Here is a 22,909-nt window from a genome sequence, read left to right as displayed (position 1 = left end):
GAACACAATTTACATATTTACAATACATGGAAATTTATAAAAATCTAAGTCTAGATTGTCTAGCTAGCTGTTGTGGAAACAACGAAAGGTCTGCCTGAGTTTTGGTCCCAGCTCCACTGTTTGTTAGTTGTTTTGGCTTTAAGGGCATTCCTTAACTTTTTAAAAACAGTTTTCTCATCTGTTAAATGAACTTAATATATTAAATTTACAGGGTTGTTTTAGACTTTATTCATTTATTCAACAAGTAAATTTTATGTGTCTCATGATTATACTTGATACCGGTGAAATAGAAAAGAAAATCACTTTCCTTATGAACTTTGTTGTGCTAAAGAGATTAAGGTATGTATTAAAACAATAATAATACACTATGATATTGAAGATGTTAAATATTTTAGCAGTTCAAAAGAACAACTGATTACTTTTTTTTAATTAACTTTTTTATGTGTATTATGTGGTATTGAGGATCAAAACCAGTGCCTCACACATGCTAGACAAGTGTTCTACCACTTAGCCACAAGCCCAGCCCAACAACTGATTATTTTTATTTTTTTAATTTTGGAGGGGAGTGGGTACCAGGGATTCAACTCAGGGGCACTTGACCACTGAGCCACATCCCCAGTTCTATTTTGTGTTTTATTTAGAGACAGGGTCTCACTGAGTTGCACCTCACTTTTGCTAAGGCTGGCTTTGAACTCACAGTCCTCCTGCCTCAGCCTCCCCAGCAGCTGGGATTACAGGCATGTGCCACCAAGCTAGCCCTGATTACTTTGAAATGAGAACATTAGGAAAGGTTTTATGGAAGAAAGGGAATTTATGCTAGACATTACTGGATTAAAGGCATTCCAAGAGGAGGAAAGAAATGAGCATACTTAGTTGATCTTGGGTAAGGGAGGTACACAGGAGGAGCAAATGGTTATCAAAGAGAAAAATGATAAATGCACCTACAGCAGGGAATGTTAGTTGAAAAGGGTGAAAATCTAGCTTTGATAACAGTTCATAGGGATCAGATAAGAAGTGTTAGTAAAATATGCTTTTAGTTGCAGAGCAGTACATCAATAAAAGGTATATGTGGTATTTGTGGTGGAGGTTGTTATTTCTGTTGGAAAACACCTTTAATCATTTGTGAGTAGAATTGTTTTTTATTTCCAAGATGCTATGGTGGTATTATCATCATCATAGTTAAGTACGACATAAGAAAAAACAAACTTCTTTCTTTTCATTTTTAAAAAGAAAGGTTTATCTTTTTAATTCAGGACAATCTGAGGTTTAGTTTTGTATAGTAAGTATAGAATATTTTTGTGATACAATTTTGTGTGTTTTTTAAATGTATGTGATTTATGCATTTAGTGTTGTGCATTGTATTTTCTCACCTCAGAACCTACCTTTGTTTGATCTTTGTGTGTCTTGATGGGGGGGCGGGATAAATATTGTGAAAACCAGCTGTCAATCCTTATTTGTCTCACAGCTGGTGCTCAGAAGATAAGTGTTGAGAGTCTCAAAGAAACACAGCAGTAATAATGCATGTACAAGCATGAGTCTTTTTTTTTTCAGCACTCACATCAAAAAAATTATGTGCATAATTGCTATGGTTTCTTAAGGGGAGATGACCTGGTGTTTGATAATTTGTCTGAAAAATCACATATTCCAGAATTTAGTTTCTTGGAAATTATGTTTCCTATATAAATTTTTAAAAACTTGTCTCTCTTACAGATTCCTAGTAACCTTAATTTCATGTAATAACAATATACCGTATTTCACTTATTAGTATGACCATTTATGGTAGATACAAGGGTGTGAAGTAGGCACTTGTATACTAGTGGTAATAATGTTAATTGTTGTGATCTCTTTAGAGGGTAATTTAGTAGTCTATGTAAAAAGTTTAAATACAGTTAAGTAATTTTATTTCTAGAAATTTAACCTACAGAAATACTTGTACATGGTTGCAAAAAAAATATATCCAAGGAGGGTATTCACTGCCATTTTATTTATAATAGCAAAATCCTAGAAACCACTTTAGATACCTTTCAGTCATGAACTGTTTAAATGAATTATATTGTCCCTGTACAATGAAATACAATGGAGATGTTAAAATAAAGGAGATAGTGGTAGAAGTGAAAATGGACATAGCACTTTGGAGAACCCTTTGGCACTGTTTACCAAAACCGAACATATAGTAACTTATGATCCAGCTCTAATAATAGAAATGCCTACGTATTTTCACCAAAGGACAGGTATGAGAACATTAATAACACTACTGTTTATAATTATCCCCAAACTGGAAACAGGCCCTAATTTCATCAGCCATAGAATGGATAAATTATAGTACATCTGTGCCCAGTGAAATAGTATATAGTGGTGAGAATAATTAAATTTAACTACATACAAGAACATGGATGAATCTCAGATATTGAGCAAAAGAAGCCAGACACATCTGGGCATGGTGGTACACACCAGTAATTCCATCTCAACTTGGGAGGCTGAGGCAAGAGGAGCACAAGTTTGAGACCAACTTGGGCAGCTTAGCAAGATACTGTCTGAAAAATAAACTAAGAAGGGCTCTGGGTTCAATCCCCAGCACCACCAAAAAAAGAAGGATTGGGCATATAGTTCAGTGGTAGAGTACTTGCCTAGGATGTGTAAGGCCCCTGGGTGCAATTTCTAGTTCAATGTTAGAAAGAATTATGTTTACCCTTGGAATGGACAGCACCATCAAAGAGGATTACAGTGGGCCTTGGAATGCTACAGTGTACTATACTGTTTTTTCTTCTGGTTGCTAATATTGCCGCAGTCTCTGGCTGGGCACAAATCACGAGCCACCACACAGCTTGTAGATTCAAACAGCAATTCTTTATTCCCGAACTCACACCGGCAGTCTACAAACACGTTCTGGGGAAATCCACGTTCTCTGCCCAAATCCACCACTCCTGGGCTTCTGTCTCCCAAATATACTGTCTGACCCTAAGAACTCAAGAGGAATTCAGCAGCAGGATACGCCCTATTCTAAACGGGGAACACCCTAATCTCCTATTATGCTAAACCACCCTATTCTAAAGGGGAAACACCCTAGTCTCCTATTATGCTAAACCAGGAACACCCTAAACACGGATCCGCCCTGGTCCTTGAGCAAGGTCACCTTACATGCAATGTCCTGCAGAATGTCCTATTTCCATGAGTCCTTCCACTAAAGAAACATGGGGGTTTGCTGGCAAGGAAATTGTCATACCTACTTGGCTGATGGCTCCCAGCATAATATACTTTCCCATTTTTCATTATACTGTGTACTTACAATTTATCCATTTTTCTACATGCATGTAACACTTGAACTTTACATTAGAAAGGAATTTATGTACTGATACAGTCATTCCAGAATATAAGTGAATAAAGCAAGTTTTAGACCATGTGTAGCATGCTTCCTACTGTATCTGGTGAGTTGTTTTTGTTTGTTTGTTTGTTTGTTTGTTTTGAGAGAGAGAGAGAGAGAGAGAGAGAGAATTTTTAATATTTATTTTTTAGTTTTCGGCGAACACAACATCTTTGTTTGTATGTGGTGCTGAGGATCGAACCCGGGCCGCATGCATGTCAAGCGAGCGTGCTACCGTTTGAGCCACATCCCCAGCCCAGAGTTGTTTTGTTTTTAAAGTTATTCAGTGAGTATTTCTCTGTACATTAAGAATTTCTTGGAAGATAATAAACAAAATTGTTAACCTCCAGAAGAGGGGAATAGGATCTAGAGCACAAAGAGGCTTCTTATCTCCTTTCTAATGATTTGAACAGCTTTTTCTCAAATACCAAAAAAAAAAAAAAAAATTAATTTTAAAATTGTTCAAAAATTTTTTAATGTTCTTTTAAAGAAAACTGATTTGGCAACTTGGTACAGTAAAGAGAAGACTAGTTTTTTAAAAAGTTTTAGGATGAGCCTCTGTTTTATTTTGTTTTTCTGTAAGCACATATTACTTTCTATACAGTATAACCCTATTATTAAAAGTGCAGGCTTTGGAGCCACATTGCCAATATTAAATCCTTGTGGCCCTAGGCAAGGAACCTAATTTAACTAAGCCTCAGTTTCTTCATGTATCTGCTAAGGAAAACCAATTTAGAGTGTTGCTGTGAGAATTAATGAAATTATTCATGTATGACACTGAGCACATTGCTTAGCCCAGAATAAATGCTTTATGAATGTTAGGGTTTTTTAATTAAAAATTCATAAAGCCATGGAGAGTTTGAAATGGAACAATATATATGTTTTATTTTGTGGAACAATGGATCACAGAGATGATATCCTTATTCTTAAAAGAATGATGCTAATTCATTCTGTTTTTTAATATATTGGAATTTCCCAGATTATCTATTAGTATCCTAGCAAGAATTTTTGTGGTTTAATCTCCAGTACCTCTACAAAATGTTGCTTCAGAAAGAAGTTAATCTATATTCTTAGATTTTATATTTTGAGCAATTTGAAGTTTCTGGTCTTTGATTAATAACTTGACTCTGAATCATTAAGATTGTGATGTATTTTTTGAAACTAAATCAGTTCATTTACAAGATGTAGTTTTATATTTTCATTCAGAAGGCTTTATCTTTTTTTATTTTACAAATAATCCTTGGTATTTTGTTGCTGTTTGTTTTGTTTTACTAACTTTTCTTACCAATTGTGGAATTCAAGGATATTATTTTATTTAAGATCATAGTTACTAAAAGCTTTAGAGATTTTCCAGTTTTTACACTATTAAGTAGAACTTAATAGGGTTTTTTTAGGGTGAGGAGGTTACCGAGGATTGAACCCAGGAGTGCACGACCACTAAGCCACATCCCCAGCCCTATTTTGCATTTTGTTAAGAGACAGGGTCTCACTGAGTTACTTAGTTCCTTGCTTTTGCTGAGGCTGATTTTGAATTCTCAATTCTCCTGCCTCAGTGTCCCGAGCTGCTGGGATTATAGGTGTGCACCCTGTGCCAGACTGCATTTAGGTTTTATAAATATGTATTATATTTTCCTGTTCGTGGAAATTTCCTTCATATGTGGAGCAGAACACTCCAGCTATTAGGGCTATAAATACTTGAGTAAGCTATTTAGCTTTCTTTTATCCATGACCACAGATGCGAACTAGATACAGTTAGAAAATTTTGAATCATAATCTATCATTACTACCAGTTCAGAGCATGTGCCTAGCATTGGAGTTAGTAATGCTAACTGTATTATTACTGTATCTATTACTTTTCCCTCTGCAATTATTTTTATTTATTGGGATGAAATTCATGTAATATGAAATTAATCATTTTAAAATGAACAGTTTAGTGGCATTGAGTACATTGACATTCTTTTGCAATCTAACTAAACATTTTCATCACCCTAAAAAGAAACCTCACTCCTGAGTTTCTCTCCTCACAGCTGCTAACAACTACCAATCTTCTTTCTGTCTCTATAAATTTAACTATTCTGGATATTTTATATAACTAGAATCATATAATATGTGGTATTTTTGTATGGCTTATTTCACTAAATATGTTTTCAGTGTCCATTAGCATGTGTCAGTACTTCATTCCTTTTGTGGCTGAATAAGGTTCCATACCACAGTTTGTTTATATACAGATATTTGGGTTAGTTCTACCTTTTGGCTTTTTTGAATGATGCTGCTGCAAACATGGATCTAATTAGATTTGAGTACATTTTTAACATTCTGAGGACCCACCAAACTCTTAACTGTAGAAGCAACACCATTTCCATTTCCACTAGCAGTTTATAAAGTTTCTATTTCTGTGTATTCTCACCAAACTTGTATTTTCCATATCTTTTTTTGTTGTTGTTCTTTTTTAGATATATGTGACAGTAGAGTGTATTTTGACATATTATACATACATGGACTATAACTTCCCTTTCTTGAGGTTGTACGTGATGTGGAATTACACTGGTTGTGTATTCATATATGAACATAGGATAGTTATTTCGGATTAATTCTACTGTCTTTCCTGTTCCCACCTTTATCCCTTCCCTTCATTCCCCTTTGTCTAAACCAATGAACTTCAATTCTTCCCTTTCCTACCCTCTTATTGTTTGTTAGCATCTACATATCAGAGAGAATATTCAGCCTTTGTTTTGGTGGGGATTGGCTTATTTCATTTAGCATGATAGTTTTCAGTTTCATCCATTTACCAGCAAATGCCATAATTTCATTTTTCTTTATGGCTGAGTAATATCCTATTGTGCATATATACCACATTTTCTTTATTCATTCATCTGTTGAAGGGCACCTAGGCTGGTTCCATAGCTTGGCTCTTGTGAATTGAGCTGCTATAAACATTGATGTTGCCACATCACTATAGTATGCTGATTTTAAGTCCTTTGGGTATATGCCGAAGAGTGGGGTAACTGGGTCATTGGCTGATTCCATTCCAGGTTTTCTAAGGAATCTTCATACTGCTTTCCATAGTGGTTGTACCAGTTTACAGTCCCATCAGCAATGTATGAGTGTATCTTTCCCATATACTCACCAACATTTATTGTTCCTTGTATTCTTGATAATTGCCATTCTAACTTGGGTAAGATGAAATCTCAATGTAGTTTTAATTTTCACTTCTTTAATTGCTAGAGATGTTGAATTTTTTCTCATATATTTGTTGACTGATCGTATTACTTCTTCTGTGAAATGCCTGTTCAGTTCCTTTGACCATTTATTGATTAGGTTATTTGTGTTTTTTTGGTGTTAACTTTTTTTTTAAGTTTTTTTATATATCTTGGAGATTAATGCTCTTTCTGAGGTGCAGGGGGCAAAGATTTATTTTATACAGCAACTCTGTGAGGTAGATATTATTCTATCTAGTTTGATGGTGGAGAAAACAAATCCAAAGAGGAAAAATGAAAAGAAAAGCAGGGAGGGATCTCATGAAAATCAAAGGGAGACCAGTAGAGGAAAGGGAGCAGGGAGTAAGAGGTGGGGAAAGAGGGGAGAGATGCCAGGGAGTGATATTGGCCCAATTATATTGTATGTGTACATTTATGAATGGGTATCAAGAAGTCCCATCATTATGTGCAACTATAGTTCACCATTAAGACAATAAAACCAAAGAGTTTGTAGCATACCCAAAATACCCAACTGACAAAGCTGATCTTATGATTCTCAGTTATTTCACCATACCTCACTCTAATATAAGAAACCAATGGAATAAAAAAAATTATTGTAATAATATTCTGCAGAGTAAAATAAGGAAGGGAAAGAATCTGGAGGCAACTTTATCAGCTCTTGAAATAACATAGGAATGGGTTTTATTCATGAAAAATTCCTAGCGGAGTCTTTGAAAATGAAGAAAATAATTAAAGGAGACTTTTTGGGTTTTATAACTAACTAATATATTAATATTCTTTCAGCTATTTTTAAACTTGAAACAAATCAAAGTATATGGCCCTTGGTAAGAATCTATCGGGGTGGCTTTCTTCTGATCGAATTCCTTTTTCTACTGGGCATCAACACGTATGGTTGGAGACAGGCTGGAGTAAATCATGTGCTCATCTTTGAACTTAATCCAAGAAACAATTTGTCTCATCAGCATCTCTTTGAGGTAATCAAAGCAAGACATTAGACCCGTGAATGTAGTTTGCTTTATATGTATAGCTAGTTTATTAGAGTACTGAAATCCATCTTCTACTTAAAAGGAATTATTGGCTTAATTACTAATTATTTTTCTTACTTTTGTTTATTAGAGATATTTCTGAGTAAGTGGTAAAAACAGAAATAATTTTCTCTCTTTTTGTCTTCCTTGTCCTTTACCAGATTGCTGGATTCCTGGGGATATTGTGGTGCCTGAGCCTTCTGGCATGCTTCTTTTCTCCAATTAGTGTCATCCCCACATATGTGTATCCACTTGCCCTTTATGGATTTATGGTTTTCTTTCTTATCAATCCCACTAAAACTTTCTATTATAAGTCCCGATTTTGGCTGCTTAAACTGCTGGTAAGTCCAGAAACTTGGTAGTATTTTTAGAATAGTATATTGGTTATTGGCTTCTTCTAAGATAAAACTAAGGCTGTGTGGTTGTACAACTCCAGAGGCACTATTCACATTGTGTCTGTGTGAGTGACACCTCAGCTTGAGAAGCAAAGAATGTATGTAGCAGAGATTCCTGAAAGGTGTGTAGTAAGGTGGCCCTTGGAAAAAGGGCTCATGCATTTTTCCCCTCCTCCTATAATGAAGTGGAAAGTGGTCAGATATTGAAATTATTTTGCAAATTATAGTGATTTATGAATTCATTACACAGATTATTTAACCAGCTGTGATAACATGTAGGGCTTTGTCAGTTTCTTTCTTTTAAAAAAAATTGTTAAAACTATTGTGACTTTCTTGTTATTGATATAAGTAGTCAGTACTTTATTTTAGGAAAGATTGGTTTTCTAAAACTGATAGATTTCTTATCAGATCACCACAATCAGTTTGAGAAACAAACTTTGATTGTTGTTTGTAATAAATATCATTTCTTCCACTTTACCTGTTTCTTAATGGTCTCCAAAATCATTTATTCTCAATAATAGGATATGAAGTTTTCCATAAAAATGATAGCTGTATGTTTTGTGGTAGCATAAAGGTAGCTCTGGAAGAGTTGTTCTGCTTACTCCTAAGTTAGGCCAGCTCTGTTTAAAAATCAATTAAGAATGCTGTCATATAATTACTTCTTTTTAAATTTTTTTAAAAATGAACACAATACCTTTATTTTATTTATCTCTTTTTATGTGTTGCTGAGGATTGAACCCAGTGCCTCATGCGTGCTAGGCAAGCACTCTGCCACTGAGCCACAACCCCAGCCCATATAATTACTTCTTAGATTGTAAACTGTAACCAGCAAGAGTGAGAATTAGTGATTAAAATGACAAGTCCCCATATAAACTTTAGAATTGCCATAATTTCTTCTCTCTTTAACCACACAAGTATAACTCCCTGAAAAATGTAGGGTTTTTTTGGATTTTGTTTTGTTTGCCTTTTTTATGCCCCTCTGGGTTAGCAGAGGAGTTGTTATTGGTGTTTTTTTTATTATTGTTGTTGTTGTTGTTGCTGCTGTTTGTTTTCTCTTTAACAGTCTATGATTTAAAAAAAAAAAAAAAAAAAAAAGCCAAGCATGTTAAGTACACACCTGTAATCCTACTGATTAAGGAGGCTGAGGCAGGAGGATCGAAAGTTCAAAGCCAGCCTCAGCAATTTAGCAAGTGAGATCCTGTCTCAAAATAAAAAACAAAAAAAGGTTGGTGATGTAGCCTGGCAGTTAAGCACCCCTGGGCTCAATTCCTGTTACAGACAAGTGTTTATGGCAAAGCAATGGACCTCAGATCCTTGGCTTTTATTTTCCAAAGCTGACTGAATTCTATTTGTGTTTCTTATAGGAATTTATTCATCTTTCATCAAGATTTTTATTACAAATAGGGATTTTCTCCCATTTCATTGGAGAGTGGGACATAAACCTTAAGTGTAATAGTACCACTAGACCCACCTTTGACTTCTGCTTGTGGAAATTAAATGTACAAAAGCATTTTGATCAGTCATGAGAAAATCATTCTCTTTAGTACATTTTGTCAGGGGTTGTGTTTGTTTTTGCAGATAGAAGACAAATTTGAACCTTTATTTATCTCTTGAGGTTTACAGTACAAAAAAATAAATCATTGCCAGTTTAATATTAGATTACCTTTCTTCTTTCAGATGATCTGTCATTTTATTATTAGAGTTGGAATTTTTCAGCTGTTATTTCCACAAAAGATGTAGTATTATTCTAGTTCCAGAGAAATATCTTTTAGATTATAAACACTATTGTTTATTGCCTCAATGTGAAATCCCTGTAAAATTATTGTAAAATGAGATTTCAGTAGACTCAGAAAACTCAGGTGTTTCTGTAATTACATCATTTTAACAACAGGATAATAATATAGTTGTGTTCATTATGTGTGAAGTGAACATGCCCCCCTGCATTCTTCTTTGTTTAAATAGCAAGCTGTGATTTATGCATGACCAACTCTTATTAGAGAAGGGTTTTCCATTGAGTAGACATTTGTTTATGTATCTGCTGTATGTTTGTTGATAAATGAGGACTTGTTTATGAAACAGGTTGGCAATGATGATATAAGAAGAAATAATAGAATAATAAAATGCTCCTTCAAAAAACAGTGAGATACAGAAAGCAACATTGTGGTTTGTTATTATTATTGTTATTAATGTTATTAAGTATAGGTCATTTAATATCAATTGACCTGTTGACTTATTTTAATTCAAATCTCACTGAGAAATCCAGGTTTATTTTTAGTAAATTAACAAGAATGTTTTCACTTTAGTTATGTTGTAAAGCCTCATCCTAAAATAAACTATATTTCATTAGTTCCTCTTTTTTACCCCCCTTTTAATTTTTAGTGGGAAAAACCCATTTGTCACTTGACCATAATGGTAGGCACTGGGTGCTGTGTGTGTGTGTGTGTATGTGTGTGTGTGTGTGTGTGTGTGTGTGTATTTTTCCCCCAGTACTGGTGATTGAACCTGGAGCACTCTACCACTGAGCTTCATCACCAACCTATTTTTATTTTATTTTATTTTGAAACAGGGTCTCACTAAGTTTTTGAGGCTGTTCTTAAACTTGTGATCCCTTTTGCCCTAGCCACGCAGTCACTGGGATTACAGGCGTGTACCACTGCAGCTGGATTATATTCATATTTATAATGGAGTCTATGAAATTGATATATGCTATTCTTTCCCCACCTCCCAAAAAAAGATGAAAAAATTTTTTGAGATACTGACTTATTTTGATATTGATATTGTATGTCAAATTTAGTGCAAGTTGGTTTTTTTGCAGATTATTTACATCCATTAAATCATATATTCTTTTCTCTAAATCTGTATTTGCCCCAATCAGAAATCCAATTTTCTAACAAAAACATGAACTTAAAATAGGCTAATTCATTTTTAACTTAAGAGTTCTCTATTATATAATTTAGAAATCAGTTTTTAACAGTATTTTCTTTAGTTCTATAGTAAAATTTTTACATGTCTATTATAATAGAAGGCTCAGGATGTACTTCAATGGTGGGGCACTAGCCTGGCATACCCAATGTCCTGGGCTCCTTCCCAGCACTGAAAAAAGTGTATAGAGATGTATTGTTAGTTAATAAAGCATTTTATATGTAATAATTTATTTAAATTTTTTAGTAAGCCCTAAGATTGGAGTTGCTGTTAATCCCCATTTTTTATATATCAGAAAAATTGAACATCTTGTGTAAAATCACATAGTAAGTAATGGAGATGGGATATGAAACCCGGCCATCTGGCTCCATAAACTGTTCTATTGAACACTAACATTTAGCAGTTAGACCTGTTAGTCACTTTATCTAAAATACTTTATTTGATCTAGTGGATCAAAGTAGTGGAATATAAAAATCAAATTTGGAAAGGTATTGTATTTATTGACAAACCTCTAAAAAGTAGAAATTAAAACTTTGTCTTCTTATCTGTTTATTCATATTAACTTAGAAGATCATGTTAACATATTCTTTGCAAAGGCTGAATATTTCAAATCTGAAAAGCTGAAATGCTTCAGAATTCAAAACTTTTCAAGCACTAACATTAAGCTACTTGAAAAAAATTCTGCATTTCATAGTCAGAATGCAGCCACACTAAAACTGTCATATAAAATTACCTTCAGGCTATGTGTATAAGGTATATATAAAACATAAATGAATCTCAGTCTCATCTTTAACCTGAGTCCCATCCCCAAGATATCTTATTACATCTATACAACTATTCCAAAATCTGAAATACTTCTGGCCCTCCAGCATTTCACATAAGGAATACTCATCCTAGACTAATTTATTATTGGTAATTTATATGTATATAGTAAAACATCAGATATTCAGAACTGACTCTAGATTTCATACTACTACTACTCTAGAAATCTTTATCCTTTTTATCATAATCACAAAGTAGAAGTGGAGAACTTGAAAGGCCTTAGCCAGAACAAGAAAAAGGAAAGGCAAGTTACTAGATTCTCACTCAGAAGGAGAGTTCAGATAAATCTGAAATGAATTTGACTATGTGTAAATGTCAGAGTAAGTATTATCTATTTGTTTTCTCCATGTCACCTTACCTCTAACAGATGTACTTGTTCCCTTCTCTGTATGTCCAGGGTAGTATATGTCTATCTCTATTACAGCACTTACTATATGGTGTTATAATTTTTATGTCTGGGTATTTATTTGCTCACCTAGACTGTGTTTTTGAAGATAGAGATTATGTTTTATTTATCTCTACCTCCACAGTGCCTGACATAAATACTTAATAAGTCTTTGTTAAATGCATTAATGATTATAACTGCATTCTTTCCTTCATTAGTTGTCTTAAACCAACATTTACTACTCCCTCATTTCTTCCTCTTTTCATCTTCTGTAAAATTTCCCTTCCTCTCATTTTTATTTTCATAACAGTCTTTTTTTCTAGGCCATCTCTCCATCCCTTGGCTTCTTGTTTAATGCATTATCTTTTGCTACTGCTCCAATGGAGACTTTCTATATCAGCCATGTTTTGAGGATGGGGTTGACAGATTGTGAAAGAATGTCTTTATGTCAGAAGAATTTTCCTAGGCTATGAATTTCACTAAAGTCTATAACTAGAGATTGAGTAAACTTGGACTGGAGTTGTAGCTCAATGGTAGAGCGTTTGCCTAGCATGTGTGAGAAACTAGGTTCGATTCTCAGCACCACATATAAATAAATAAAATATAGGTCTGTTAGCAACTAAAAATATATTTTTATTTTTAAAAAAGAGATTGAGTAAACTTCCTGATTTTTTTTTTTTTTTTTTTTTTTTTTGGCATTAATATCCTTAGTTATCCTCCAGTCTTTGTCTCTTTGGTCTTAAGTCTATCCTGTACCCTAGAGTTTCTTAAAATATTATAAAAACTGGCACCAGAATCTCTACTTGCATAGATAACTACCATCCCACACTACCCTACAACACCCATCCAAAAGAATTTTCTGTATCTGGAGCTTATGGTCACAAATAGTATAACTTTTCTCTCTGGTTTATTAGATTCACTGAAAAAGTATCAGAGTAATCAAGAGACTGAGTCATGGAACCAAGATATATCAGCTCCAGAAAAATAACATCTCAAAACCCGCTTTGTATCCCACAAATACCTGGTCTAGCTTCCAATTCTCCAAGGATCCAAGACAATATCTGTCATAGAAAGTTGACACCCAGGATTGATTCATAATGTAGCCATTTATATATAGCCATTTATGCTCCTAAAATAATAAAGAGAAATATTTAGGGGGAAAAAAAACAAGTCTGAAAGGGAAATGCCATAGACTCCCAGGTTGATTTTGTTTACTAAAAGAATATATATAGCTAGATTTCTAGGGAGCAAGAGAATTACTCATTTTTTCAAAACTGCTGCTTGTCAGAATTCCTTGTTTCAGGAGTCCATTTTCTCCTGTTGTAGTAAGATAGCAGAGGTCCAAGAGTGAATAAAGCTACCTTCATCTCATCTTTATTTCACACAGGCTTATCAAGGCAGTCTGTGCAGATTGAACCTGTTTCTGATGATTGCATTAATCCCCCCCTTTGCCATGGTAAACAGGCTTCCACAGAATAGAGCAGACTAAGTTTGTGTAGGTCTTCTGGAAAATGAGAACGTGAATAGTATCTAACTTATAGAATTGTTATGAGGGTTAAAGCACACATAAGCCCTGTAACTTATTATCTTAATGTTTAATTTGTTTAATACATTTATCACTGTTTTTAGAACAGTGTGAAGAGGGCTGATTTCAAAATGAACACAACTATTACCATGACATTAGTGAAATGAAATTCACTTTGGTTAGAGAATAAAGTGTGCCTCAAATAGTGTTCCTTCCTACCTGTTTTTTTGCAGGCACAGAGCTTTGTATTCATTTATCTAAGATAGTAAAACATTCTGGAAATGATCATAGTATCACCTGTCCAGTAAATTTTCCATTAGAGCCTAACATTAAACTTCCTCTCAGTACTATACCATCAGCCACTCTTCACTTTCAGCTTCAACTCTTTCTACCTCTTCACTTTGTTCGTTAACTGTAGCAATCCTGCCTCCACGCCCATTTCCTTCTTAGTTGTCCATTGAATTCATTCCCTTCCCTACCCAGCCAGTTTCCTGGTCCTTGTGTTTGTCTGTGATTGATCCACTGATTTTCATTTTATCAACTAAAGTAATAATGCTGAGTAGTCAGACATGAATTAGAGAAATCTAATATGTCTTTTCTTCTTTCTGTGTTTTCTGATTTTTTTTTTCTTTCTTTCTCTCAGTTTCGAGTATTTACTGCCCCCTTTCATAAGGTAGGCTTTGCTGATTTCTGGCTGGCTGATCAGCTGAACAGCCTGTCAGTGATCCTAATGGACCTGGAATATATGATCTGCTTCTACAGTTTTGAGCTTGAATGGAATAAAAGTAAGGGCCTGTTGCCAAATGATTCAGAAGGTAGGATATGAATTTGCATTCCCACTACAAAATTGCCAGTGTAAACCAAGAAATATCGGGAATGATAACTGAGAAAGTTAAGGTCATGGTGAAAACTCATCCAATAATATTACAAACTTAACTAAATGTACTTGGCACTATGTTAACAATTCCTTATCTGAAATAATTTGGCTTTTAAATTGTGCTATGATTTTAGTCATCTGTTTGCCAAGAGATTTACAAGTTATACTTAAAGAATTCTAAAACCATTTTTTTAAAGCTCTAATATATCACAAATACTGTAATGCCAACGAAGTGTCATCACAGTATGCTTTAGAATGTTATACCAGCGATCAAAAATTCTGATTATATGGAATCAGAATAAGTGCTTCAAGTAATTCATGATAATGACTTTTAATTCTTACTTGGGACCTTGATTTTCCTCTGGCTCTTTGTCCCACTCCTATTTTGTGCCAGGAATTCAATTTTATGTTCATGACAAGCATCTAGATAGATTATGTAACATCTGACTAATAAAAGTTTGATAAAGTCTGTGTCATACACATTTTCAGTGATTTCCAGTGGATCACAACCCTATTGTATGTTGAACACAAAACAATATATAACCAGAATTCAAGAAACAATTTATTAACTTTTTCTTTTCATTTAAAAATAGAACGTTTATTCTTGGTTGGGGTTTTTATTTTGTTTTGTTTTGTTTTGTTTTTAGCACAAGAACATGTACTGTTGGATGTATTATCTGTGATGGTTTGCAGAATTATCTGAAGTCACCTGTGACATTTTTTAGTTTTCCAGATGTTTCAAATTATAGAGCAAATTAGTTTTCCCCTCTTTATAGTGTACTCATTTTCTAATTTTCTTAAAGGTCTGGCAAACTCCAAAGAAAGTGATTCTAGAACACATATCCATAAATCTGAGAGCAGATTTTCCTTCTAGTTCACTCTATAGATTTTTACCTCTTTTCCTTGGTTTAACTACCACTAAAAGGCTTGAGAATATAATAGTTGCAGGGAAGGAAGTAATTCTGAACCCTAAGCCTTTTGCCTTTGTGAACTTGCTAATGGTTACCCTGTATGACTAAGTGTTGTAAACATGCTTATTTTTTTAGTTGTAATTTTTTTCTTTTTTGGAATCTTCACAGAACCAGAAATCTGCCATAAATATTCATATGGTGTGCGAGCCATTGTTCAGTGCATTCCTGCTTGGCTTCGCTTCATCCAGTGCCTGCGTCGATACCGTGACACAAGAAGGGCCTTTCCTCATTTAGTTAATGCTGGCAAATACTCCACAACTTTCTTCATGGTGACGTTTGCAGCCCTTTACAGCACTCACAAAGGTATACTATAATTGACTTAAAGAGACTTTTCAGGGTCTGAATTTTCACTTCTTGCATCTATTTCTCACTCTGGTTACTTTTCCATTGGTCATGTTCTTTTTTCTCACTGCAGTTATAGTTCCTTCATTTATATCAGTTTGTTCTTAAACGTAATTTTAGTCTCATTCTAATATTTACTGATGAATACCATTGAAAAGTAATATAGTCACTTAGAATAGGAAGGATTGTGATAATGTTTGAAATTCTGAATTATGTTTAATGGGTTCAGTTTAAGGATACCTTGGGTTTTCATTTGGTTTTTTAGACTTCCTTGCTCATTAATGAGGTGGGGAAATGGCTAGGTAAAAAAGAGTCCCTCTGACAATCAAGTATACTTTTAATCGCTTTCCTTCACCAAGTAGTAAAGATTGTTTCCAGCCCATTTAACTGCAAATTGAGTTCCTAGATCCCTCTAGTTTTTTGTCTCCATGGCAACCCGTTATTACTTGCTCCTGCTCTTCTGTTTGGAAGAGAAAAAAGCTTTTAAGTTCTGAACTACATGCAGTCACTCCTTTTGAATTTTTAACCTTTTTCCAAGAAATGTCAATCAACGATCTCACTTCCTTTTACTAAAATGCATTCCTTCTTTATCTATTTAAATCAATATTAGCCCACACCTTAGATACTGTGCTTCTCATCTATAGTTGGTAAAGGAAATGTAACTAATTAAAATTATTGTAGTTATTTTTAAATACTTGCATAAAATTTTTTTAGTGATTTTTGTTTTTTAATTGAAAGACTGTATTTTTAGAACCTTAGCCAGTGCTACAAAATACTTACCAAAAGTGTCTGATAGTCATGAAAGATTAGGGCATTATTTTAGTAAGCTTTGAGATTTGGTCCAGCAGAACACATTATAACATACTTGTATTTTTTTGCAATAGATTCTGTGGTTAGAGTAGTAGTGATAAATGTGCCAATAATTTTACTACTAATAGGTACTCGTGTTAACTGATATAATTTAAGGACCTCAGTGAAGGAAACACATCCCCATAGCTCCCATAATTTTAACTCTTGCTGAGAAATGCCATCTTTCAGTGTTGGAATACATTATTATTTTGAAGGTTGTTATAATAAATTTATAAATTAGCCAGCTGATTTGATACATGGTATTTTATGATTCCTTTTACTAAATTATTAAGAACCATTCTCCCATTCCTAGGTGAAAATAAACATTGGATTTTTGGTTGAATATTTTAGAATATAATGTAGCTATGACTATACTAATGCCATTCATTAAGAAGCCAAAAACCTGAATTCCTTAAGTCTGTAAGCACTCTTAAGTCCTGCCAGGCACGGTGGCATTCTTCTATAATCCCAGCTACTTAAGATGCTCAGGCTGAGGATTCCAAGTTTGAGGACAGCCTGGGCAATTTAGTGAGACCCTATCTCAAAATTTAAAAGGGGACTGGAGTTGTGGCCTGGTGGTAGAGAGCCCCTAGGTTAAATCCCTAGTATGGAGGTAAGATTGGGGGGCACTCCGAATCTAAAACAGTCAAAGCTAGAAAAATAATAATTTTAATAGTTTTCTGGTCTTTAGACATTTTTGGCCATTCATGAGTCCCTACAATTAATTTTATATACTATATTATCTCTTGAACATTTTTAAATTTACAGCTGAAATTTTTCATCTGAAGTTTTAAAAAATACAAAATATGTCATTACTAGTACACTTAAAACATATTTTAAAATAAAACTGCTAAGTATTTCTACTAAATATATCCAGGTTGCCTAAATAAAAAAGTCTGATATTTAGCATAATTTATTAAAAAATTAAGCAGTCTACGATAGAAAGTTTATCTCTTTCCCATTTATTTTAATGTAATATATTTTTATTTTAATGTTGTGTTAGTCATCTTTCCATCACCATGACAAAATACCTGGGGAAAAAAATTCAACTTAAAGGAGGATTTATTTAGGTTTAGAATTCCAGAGGTTTCTGTCCATGGTTGCTTGTTCCCATCAATATTGGACCTGTGACCAGGCAAAACATCGTTGCAGGGAATGTTCAGTAGAGCAAAGCTGGTCAGCTCATGGTAACCAGAAATGGGGGCAAGGAAGTGGGGAGAGAAGGGGAGAGGGGAGGGGGAGAGAGAGAGAGATCCCAATATATCCTTCAGGGGCATGGTCTCAATTACCTACTTTCTCCAACTAGGCCCCACCTCCTAAACTTTCCACCACTTCCACTAGTGCCACAGGCTGGTGACCAAACCTTTAACACATGAAACTTTGGGGACACTCCAGTTCCAAACTATATGTAACAAATGTAATACATTTTTATATTTTAATGACTTTTGTCATCTATGTATGTATATAAATTGAAATTAAATTCTTTACTTCTTTACAAGGTGCTGATTAAAGATTATTTTTTTTCTTTTCTGGGTTGTAATTATTATTATCCTGATTATTATCTACGGTTGATCAAAGCACCTTTACAAATATATTACAAGTTTTAATAAAATAAAAATTGTACATAAGTCAACCAAACTTCCTTCTTTTCTTTCCTCTTCCTTTTTTTTTTGTTTTGTTTTGTTTTGTTTTGTTGTTGTTTTTCTTTTATATGGGGATTGACAAGGGGTGCTTTACCACTGAGGGATATCCACTGCCCTTTTATTTTTTATTTTGAAACTGGGTCTTGCTAAGTTGCTGAGGCTGACCTGCATTTGTGATCCTCCTGCCTCAGCCTCTTTAATTGCTGGGATTACAGGCATGTGCCTCTGTGTCTGGTGCACATAAATATTTGTTGATAAAATAAATTTATGTTACTTTTCCCTTTTTCAGTTAGATAAAGTCTGAAAAATCTTATTAACATTGCTGTGAAGAGGAGAATGTTGAAGATGTCACTCAGGTGTTTGAACAAATTCAGTTATATGCCAACAAAATTACATAGTAGTCTATGAATTATTTATACTAAGCAGGTTTTCCTTTTTGAAAACAGAATTAGAAATAAACTAAAGCAAAGAATTGATCATAAACTGAATAAAAATTGATATGTTAACCAGTCATTAGTTATTAACATTTTTAGTTTCTCAACAATAGTCCATCCTTATTTAGCCCCACATATTTAAATAATAGGAAAGTTAAAATATTAATTTGGCAGGGAGGGGTGGGGGTACTGGGCATTGACGACAGAGACACTCTACTACTTCACTATATTCCCAGCCTTTTATATTTTAAGACAGTGTCTTGCTGAGTTGCTGAAGCTGGCATCAAATTTGCAATCCTCCTGCCTCAGCTTCCCAAGTCTCTGGGATAACTGGTGTGTGCCACCATACCTGGCAACATGTTAATATCAATACCTGTTTGCTAAACTACTTTGATTTTATCACATTATTTAAATGTATATTTGAGAAAAATCTTGAAACTACAGATTATACTCATCCAAATTTATGAAAATATCTGCAATTTACCTGAAGGGGAGAGAAAAGTTTTTCTTTTCAGGGGCATGGCCTCAGTGACCTACTTTCTCCAACTAGGCCCCACCTCCTAAACTTTCCACCACCTTCCACTAGTGCCACAGACTGGTGACCAAACCTTTAACACATGAAACTTTGGAGGACACTCCAGATCCAAACTTAGATTAATGACAGATGTCCTGCAAATTAAATTGACAGAAGATATATTAACAGGAGAAAAGGTTTATTATATATAAAGAAGTCTTCATAGGAAAGAAATGAAGATCCAAAGAAGTGGTTAGACCAAGGGGCTTATATATCATTTTTACAGAGAGCAATAAATTGTGGAAAAGTAAGTAGACATGGGTGAGGTGATTGGGTTTCTAGGGAATATAAATGGTAGGAGGTTAAATTTATGGGAAAACTAACAGAAGAAAAAGATTTTTTAGTAATGTTTGTTGTGCAGACTCAAGTGGTATCTCTCTGTAATAATTAAGAGAGAGAGACAACTTTGAATGAAAACTTCTGTTGCCTTGCTTCTGTTTGAATGAAAACTTCTGTTGCCTTGCTTTTAGACAGAAAAGAAGAGGGCAAAGAGATTCTCTTGCATCTGCTGTTTTTTCAGTTGCTCTAGTTTAGTCTTTAGACAAGGTGGCATATTTGAGGGGACATAATCTAATTCTCTTCATACCCTAATTGGGAAACTAGTCAAAAAAGTTTTTCCTTCTGGTTAACATATTTGCATCATTTTTGTGGAAATACCTCATTCCTTAGTTCTGATTCTGAATTAGGTGAATGGATAGATAGACAGACACAGACAAACATGCAGCAGAAACTTGTATTCAGAAAGTATTTATTAAGCTGGGCACGGTGGCACATGCCTGTAATCACAGCCACGCAGGAGGCTGAGGCAGGAGGATTGCGAATTTGAGGCCAGCCTGGGCAATTTAGTGAGACTCTGTCTCAAAATAAAAACTAAATAAAAATGATTTGGAATGTCAAGCTCAGGAATAGAGCACCCCTGGGTTCAATCCCAAGTACCACCCCCACATACACACAGAAGTATATAAGACTATTCTGTGTAATAGGGTGTACTAGGCACTAAAAACATAGCATAGTTCTTCCCTTAAGAATTATAATTTAGGGCTAGAGATATAGCTCAGTTGGTAGAGTGCTTGCCTTGCATACACAAGGCCTGGGTTCAATCCCTAGCATTACAAAAAAAAAAAAAAAAAAAAAAGAATTATAATTTACCAGGGGAAAATGGAAAATAGACAACTGAAAAGGCATTAATTGGTTGTACAATGTGACTATACTTAACCACTACCAAATGGTACACATGGAAATTGTTAAAATGGTAAATTTTGGTTTTTTAAATCAAATAAATAAATAAATAAAGGTATTGTGTCCAACTACTTCTAAAAAATAAATATTAAAAAAAAAAAAAAAACTTTACATAGAATGCAGTGAGAGAAACAAGATACCAGAAGAGCCAATAACACAAGTCTCTGACCCAGCCCTGTATGCCATAGAATCAGGAAGTTTAGAGAAGAACTGTGTATGTAAGGTAACATCTGTGAGAACTACATCCTATTGTTTATATTAAGAGGACTCTAATTATCTCATCATGTGCTTTGCCCAAAGCCATGATTTTTATTTTGTCTTTTGTGTGTGTGTAGGTAGTACTTGGGATTGAATTCAGAGCTTCCTGTATGCTAGACAATCCTCGGCCATGGAGCTAGCCATGTGATTTGTGCATTGTAGAAGTGATAGTTTCCTACTTCTGTTCATCAGCTAGGGCTTTTTTAGTGGGGGAGGAGGGGAGGTGCTTCACAAAAAGCCACATCTTTAAAATGGAGGTAATAGTACCTATCCTGTATACTTTACACATTGGTCATGGGATTCAGTAAGGGAGTACTCATGAAATTACCTTATAGACTATAATGTACTACATCAGTGGAATTTAGGCTAAAATGAAATATAGCTCCTTTTGCTGACTAGAGCTGGTTTATGTGTGTCTTCCTTTGTAGTCTTTTTAAGAGAAACTCATGATTGTCATGGGTTGGGAGGTTGCACAGGGGAAGTATCAGTTAGGAATGTCTTTGGCATTTTACCTAAGTAATATAGCTGTTTACTCATTGAACACAATTCACATACCCATCAATTTTTTTAAAGCTTTTTTTAAAAAGGAATCATTGGTTATGTACCTTAATCCTATCCCTAATGTTTTTAAAAATATTTTCAGGGCTTGGGTTGTTTGTAGCTCACTAACATAATATGCTTGCCTTGCATGTGTGAGGCACTGAGTTCAATTCTCAGCACCGCATATAAATAAATGAATAAAATAAAGGTCAATCAACAACAACAAAATTTTAAAAAATAATTTGAATTGCCACATATTTAATATTTATAACTGAAATTTTCTACCCAAAAAGCCTAGAATAGGAAAATGTCACAAAGAAAACTCAGAGGGATGACTAACAGAAAATATGGTGTTGATTGATGATCACAGCTAAGATTTGATTTCTGTTGTTTTCTTGAATAGTATTCAAGGAGAAAAGTCATCAGAAAACATAGACTTTAGAAATAAGCATTGAATCAAAAGAATAGGTTCAGTATGGCTAACTGGGTAGATAACTTTTCTTTTAAATGTGTGTGCTATTAAAAAGGATAAAATTTCATAAGAATAGAATAAAAGATAGTGAGGTAACCTTGTTCACACTCAACAATCTAGTCAAAGAACTAGCCTGCAAGAGTTACCATAGTAACAGCATTATATTAGGGGAATTTTCAAGATTGCTTCAAAGGTTGTATTTTACGTTATACTGCATGACTTGTTTTTTTTTTTTTTTTTTTTTTTGATGGAGTTATAAGAGTTAGCTCTGCACTTAGAATCATTTTTTAGAAAGTGAAGGAAAAGGTTTAGGCAACCCATTTTAGGGGGACTGAATATAATATTGTAGTCAGTCCTCATTTGTTATATTAAGAAGAAAGCACATTTGAAATATTTCACTGAGTTTCAAAAGCAAAGGAATTTAGGAAGCAGCCAGTCTCTGTGTTTAAGAATTCACATTTCAGTACATGGCTAAATTTGAAGCCAACTCACAAGTGTTGGAATTGGGATTAGAGGAAACAGGAAATTGTTTTAAATATTTTTTTTAAATGTCCTTGAGGTTTCTTGGCTTTGGCAAGGGAAAAGCCTGTGGGAGGTACAATAACAGAAAAGGCCATTATGTTGTTACTTCTAACCAGTTTTTAAAGGAGAGCACTTCTTGGGTTTTCTGTTTTTTATTTAGTTCCTAACATTCTCAAATAGTTATAAATTCTTAATTTTTAAATTCTTTGCTGCTATTTTAACTAGGTGAAGGGACATTCTTTTAAAAAATATTACATATTTTCCTATAGACTTCTTGTTTGTTTGTTTTTGTTGTTAGCATTGCTATTAAACTTTTTTAAATACTTAAAAATAAAGAGAGGTTCTGTGCACATTCCGGGTTCATTTATATCTGAGAGGTTGATTGTTTTCTAGCGTCCAGATCCCTTCTTGTTTAACATTCCCTAGGGGTCTTGTGCTACCGAATAAGGATTCCTCTACAGGAGTCAAGTGCCTTCAGTGCAATAGCCATTTCACTGGTTTGATTGAATCCACGTAGTCCAGAAGTACTTCTTCT

General features: G+C 34.2%; 1 protein-coding gene across 1 annotated transcript in view; it reads left to right on the top strand.

The window, feature by feature from the left end:
- Xpr1 (xenotropic and polytropic retrovirus receptor 1) overlaps positions 1-22,909 on the top strand; it is a 167,135-nt gene that overhangs the window by 108,684 nt on the left and 35,542 nt on the right. Inside the window, exons 8-11 of the mRNA XM_076873044.2 lie at positions 7,363-7,553; positions 7,766-7,945; positions 14,297-14,468; positions 15,610-15,804. Of these exons, the coding sequence (XP_076729159.1) occupies positions 7,363-7,553; positions 7,766-7,945; positions 14,297-14,468; positions 15,610-15,804 (738 nt within the window). The remainder of the gene's footprint in view (positions 1-7,362; positions 7,554-7,765; positions 7,946-14,296; positions 14,469-15,609; positions 15,805-22,909) is intronic.

The sequence above is a fragment of the Callospermophilus lateralis genome, chromosome 13, assembly GCF_048772815.1.
Source record: "Callospermophilus lateralis isolate mCalLat2 chromosome 13, mCalLat2.hap1, whole genome shotgun sequence".
In the NCBI taxonomy this organism is placed as follows: Eukaryota; Metazoa; Chordata; class Mammalia; order Rodentia; family Sciuridae; genus Callospermophilus; species Callospermophilus lateralis.
The sequence above is the reverse complement of the archived record's forward strand: the minus strand, read 5'-3'. Positions and strand labels throughout refer to the sequence as shown.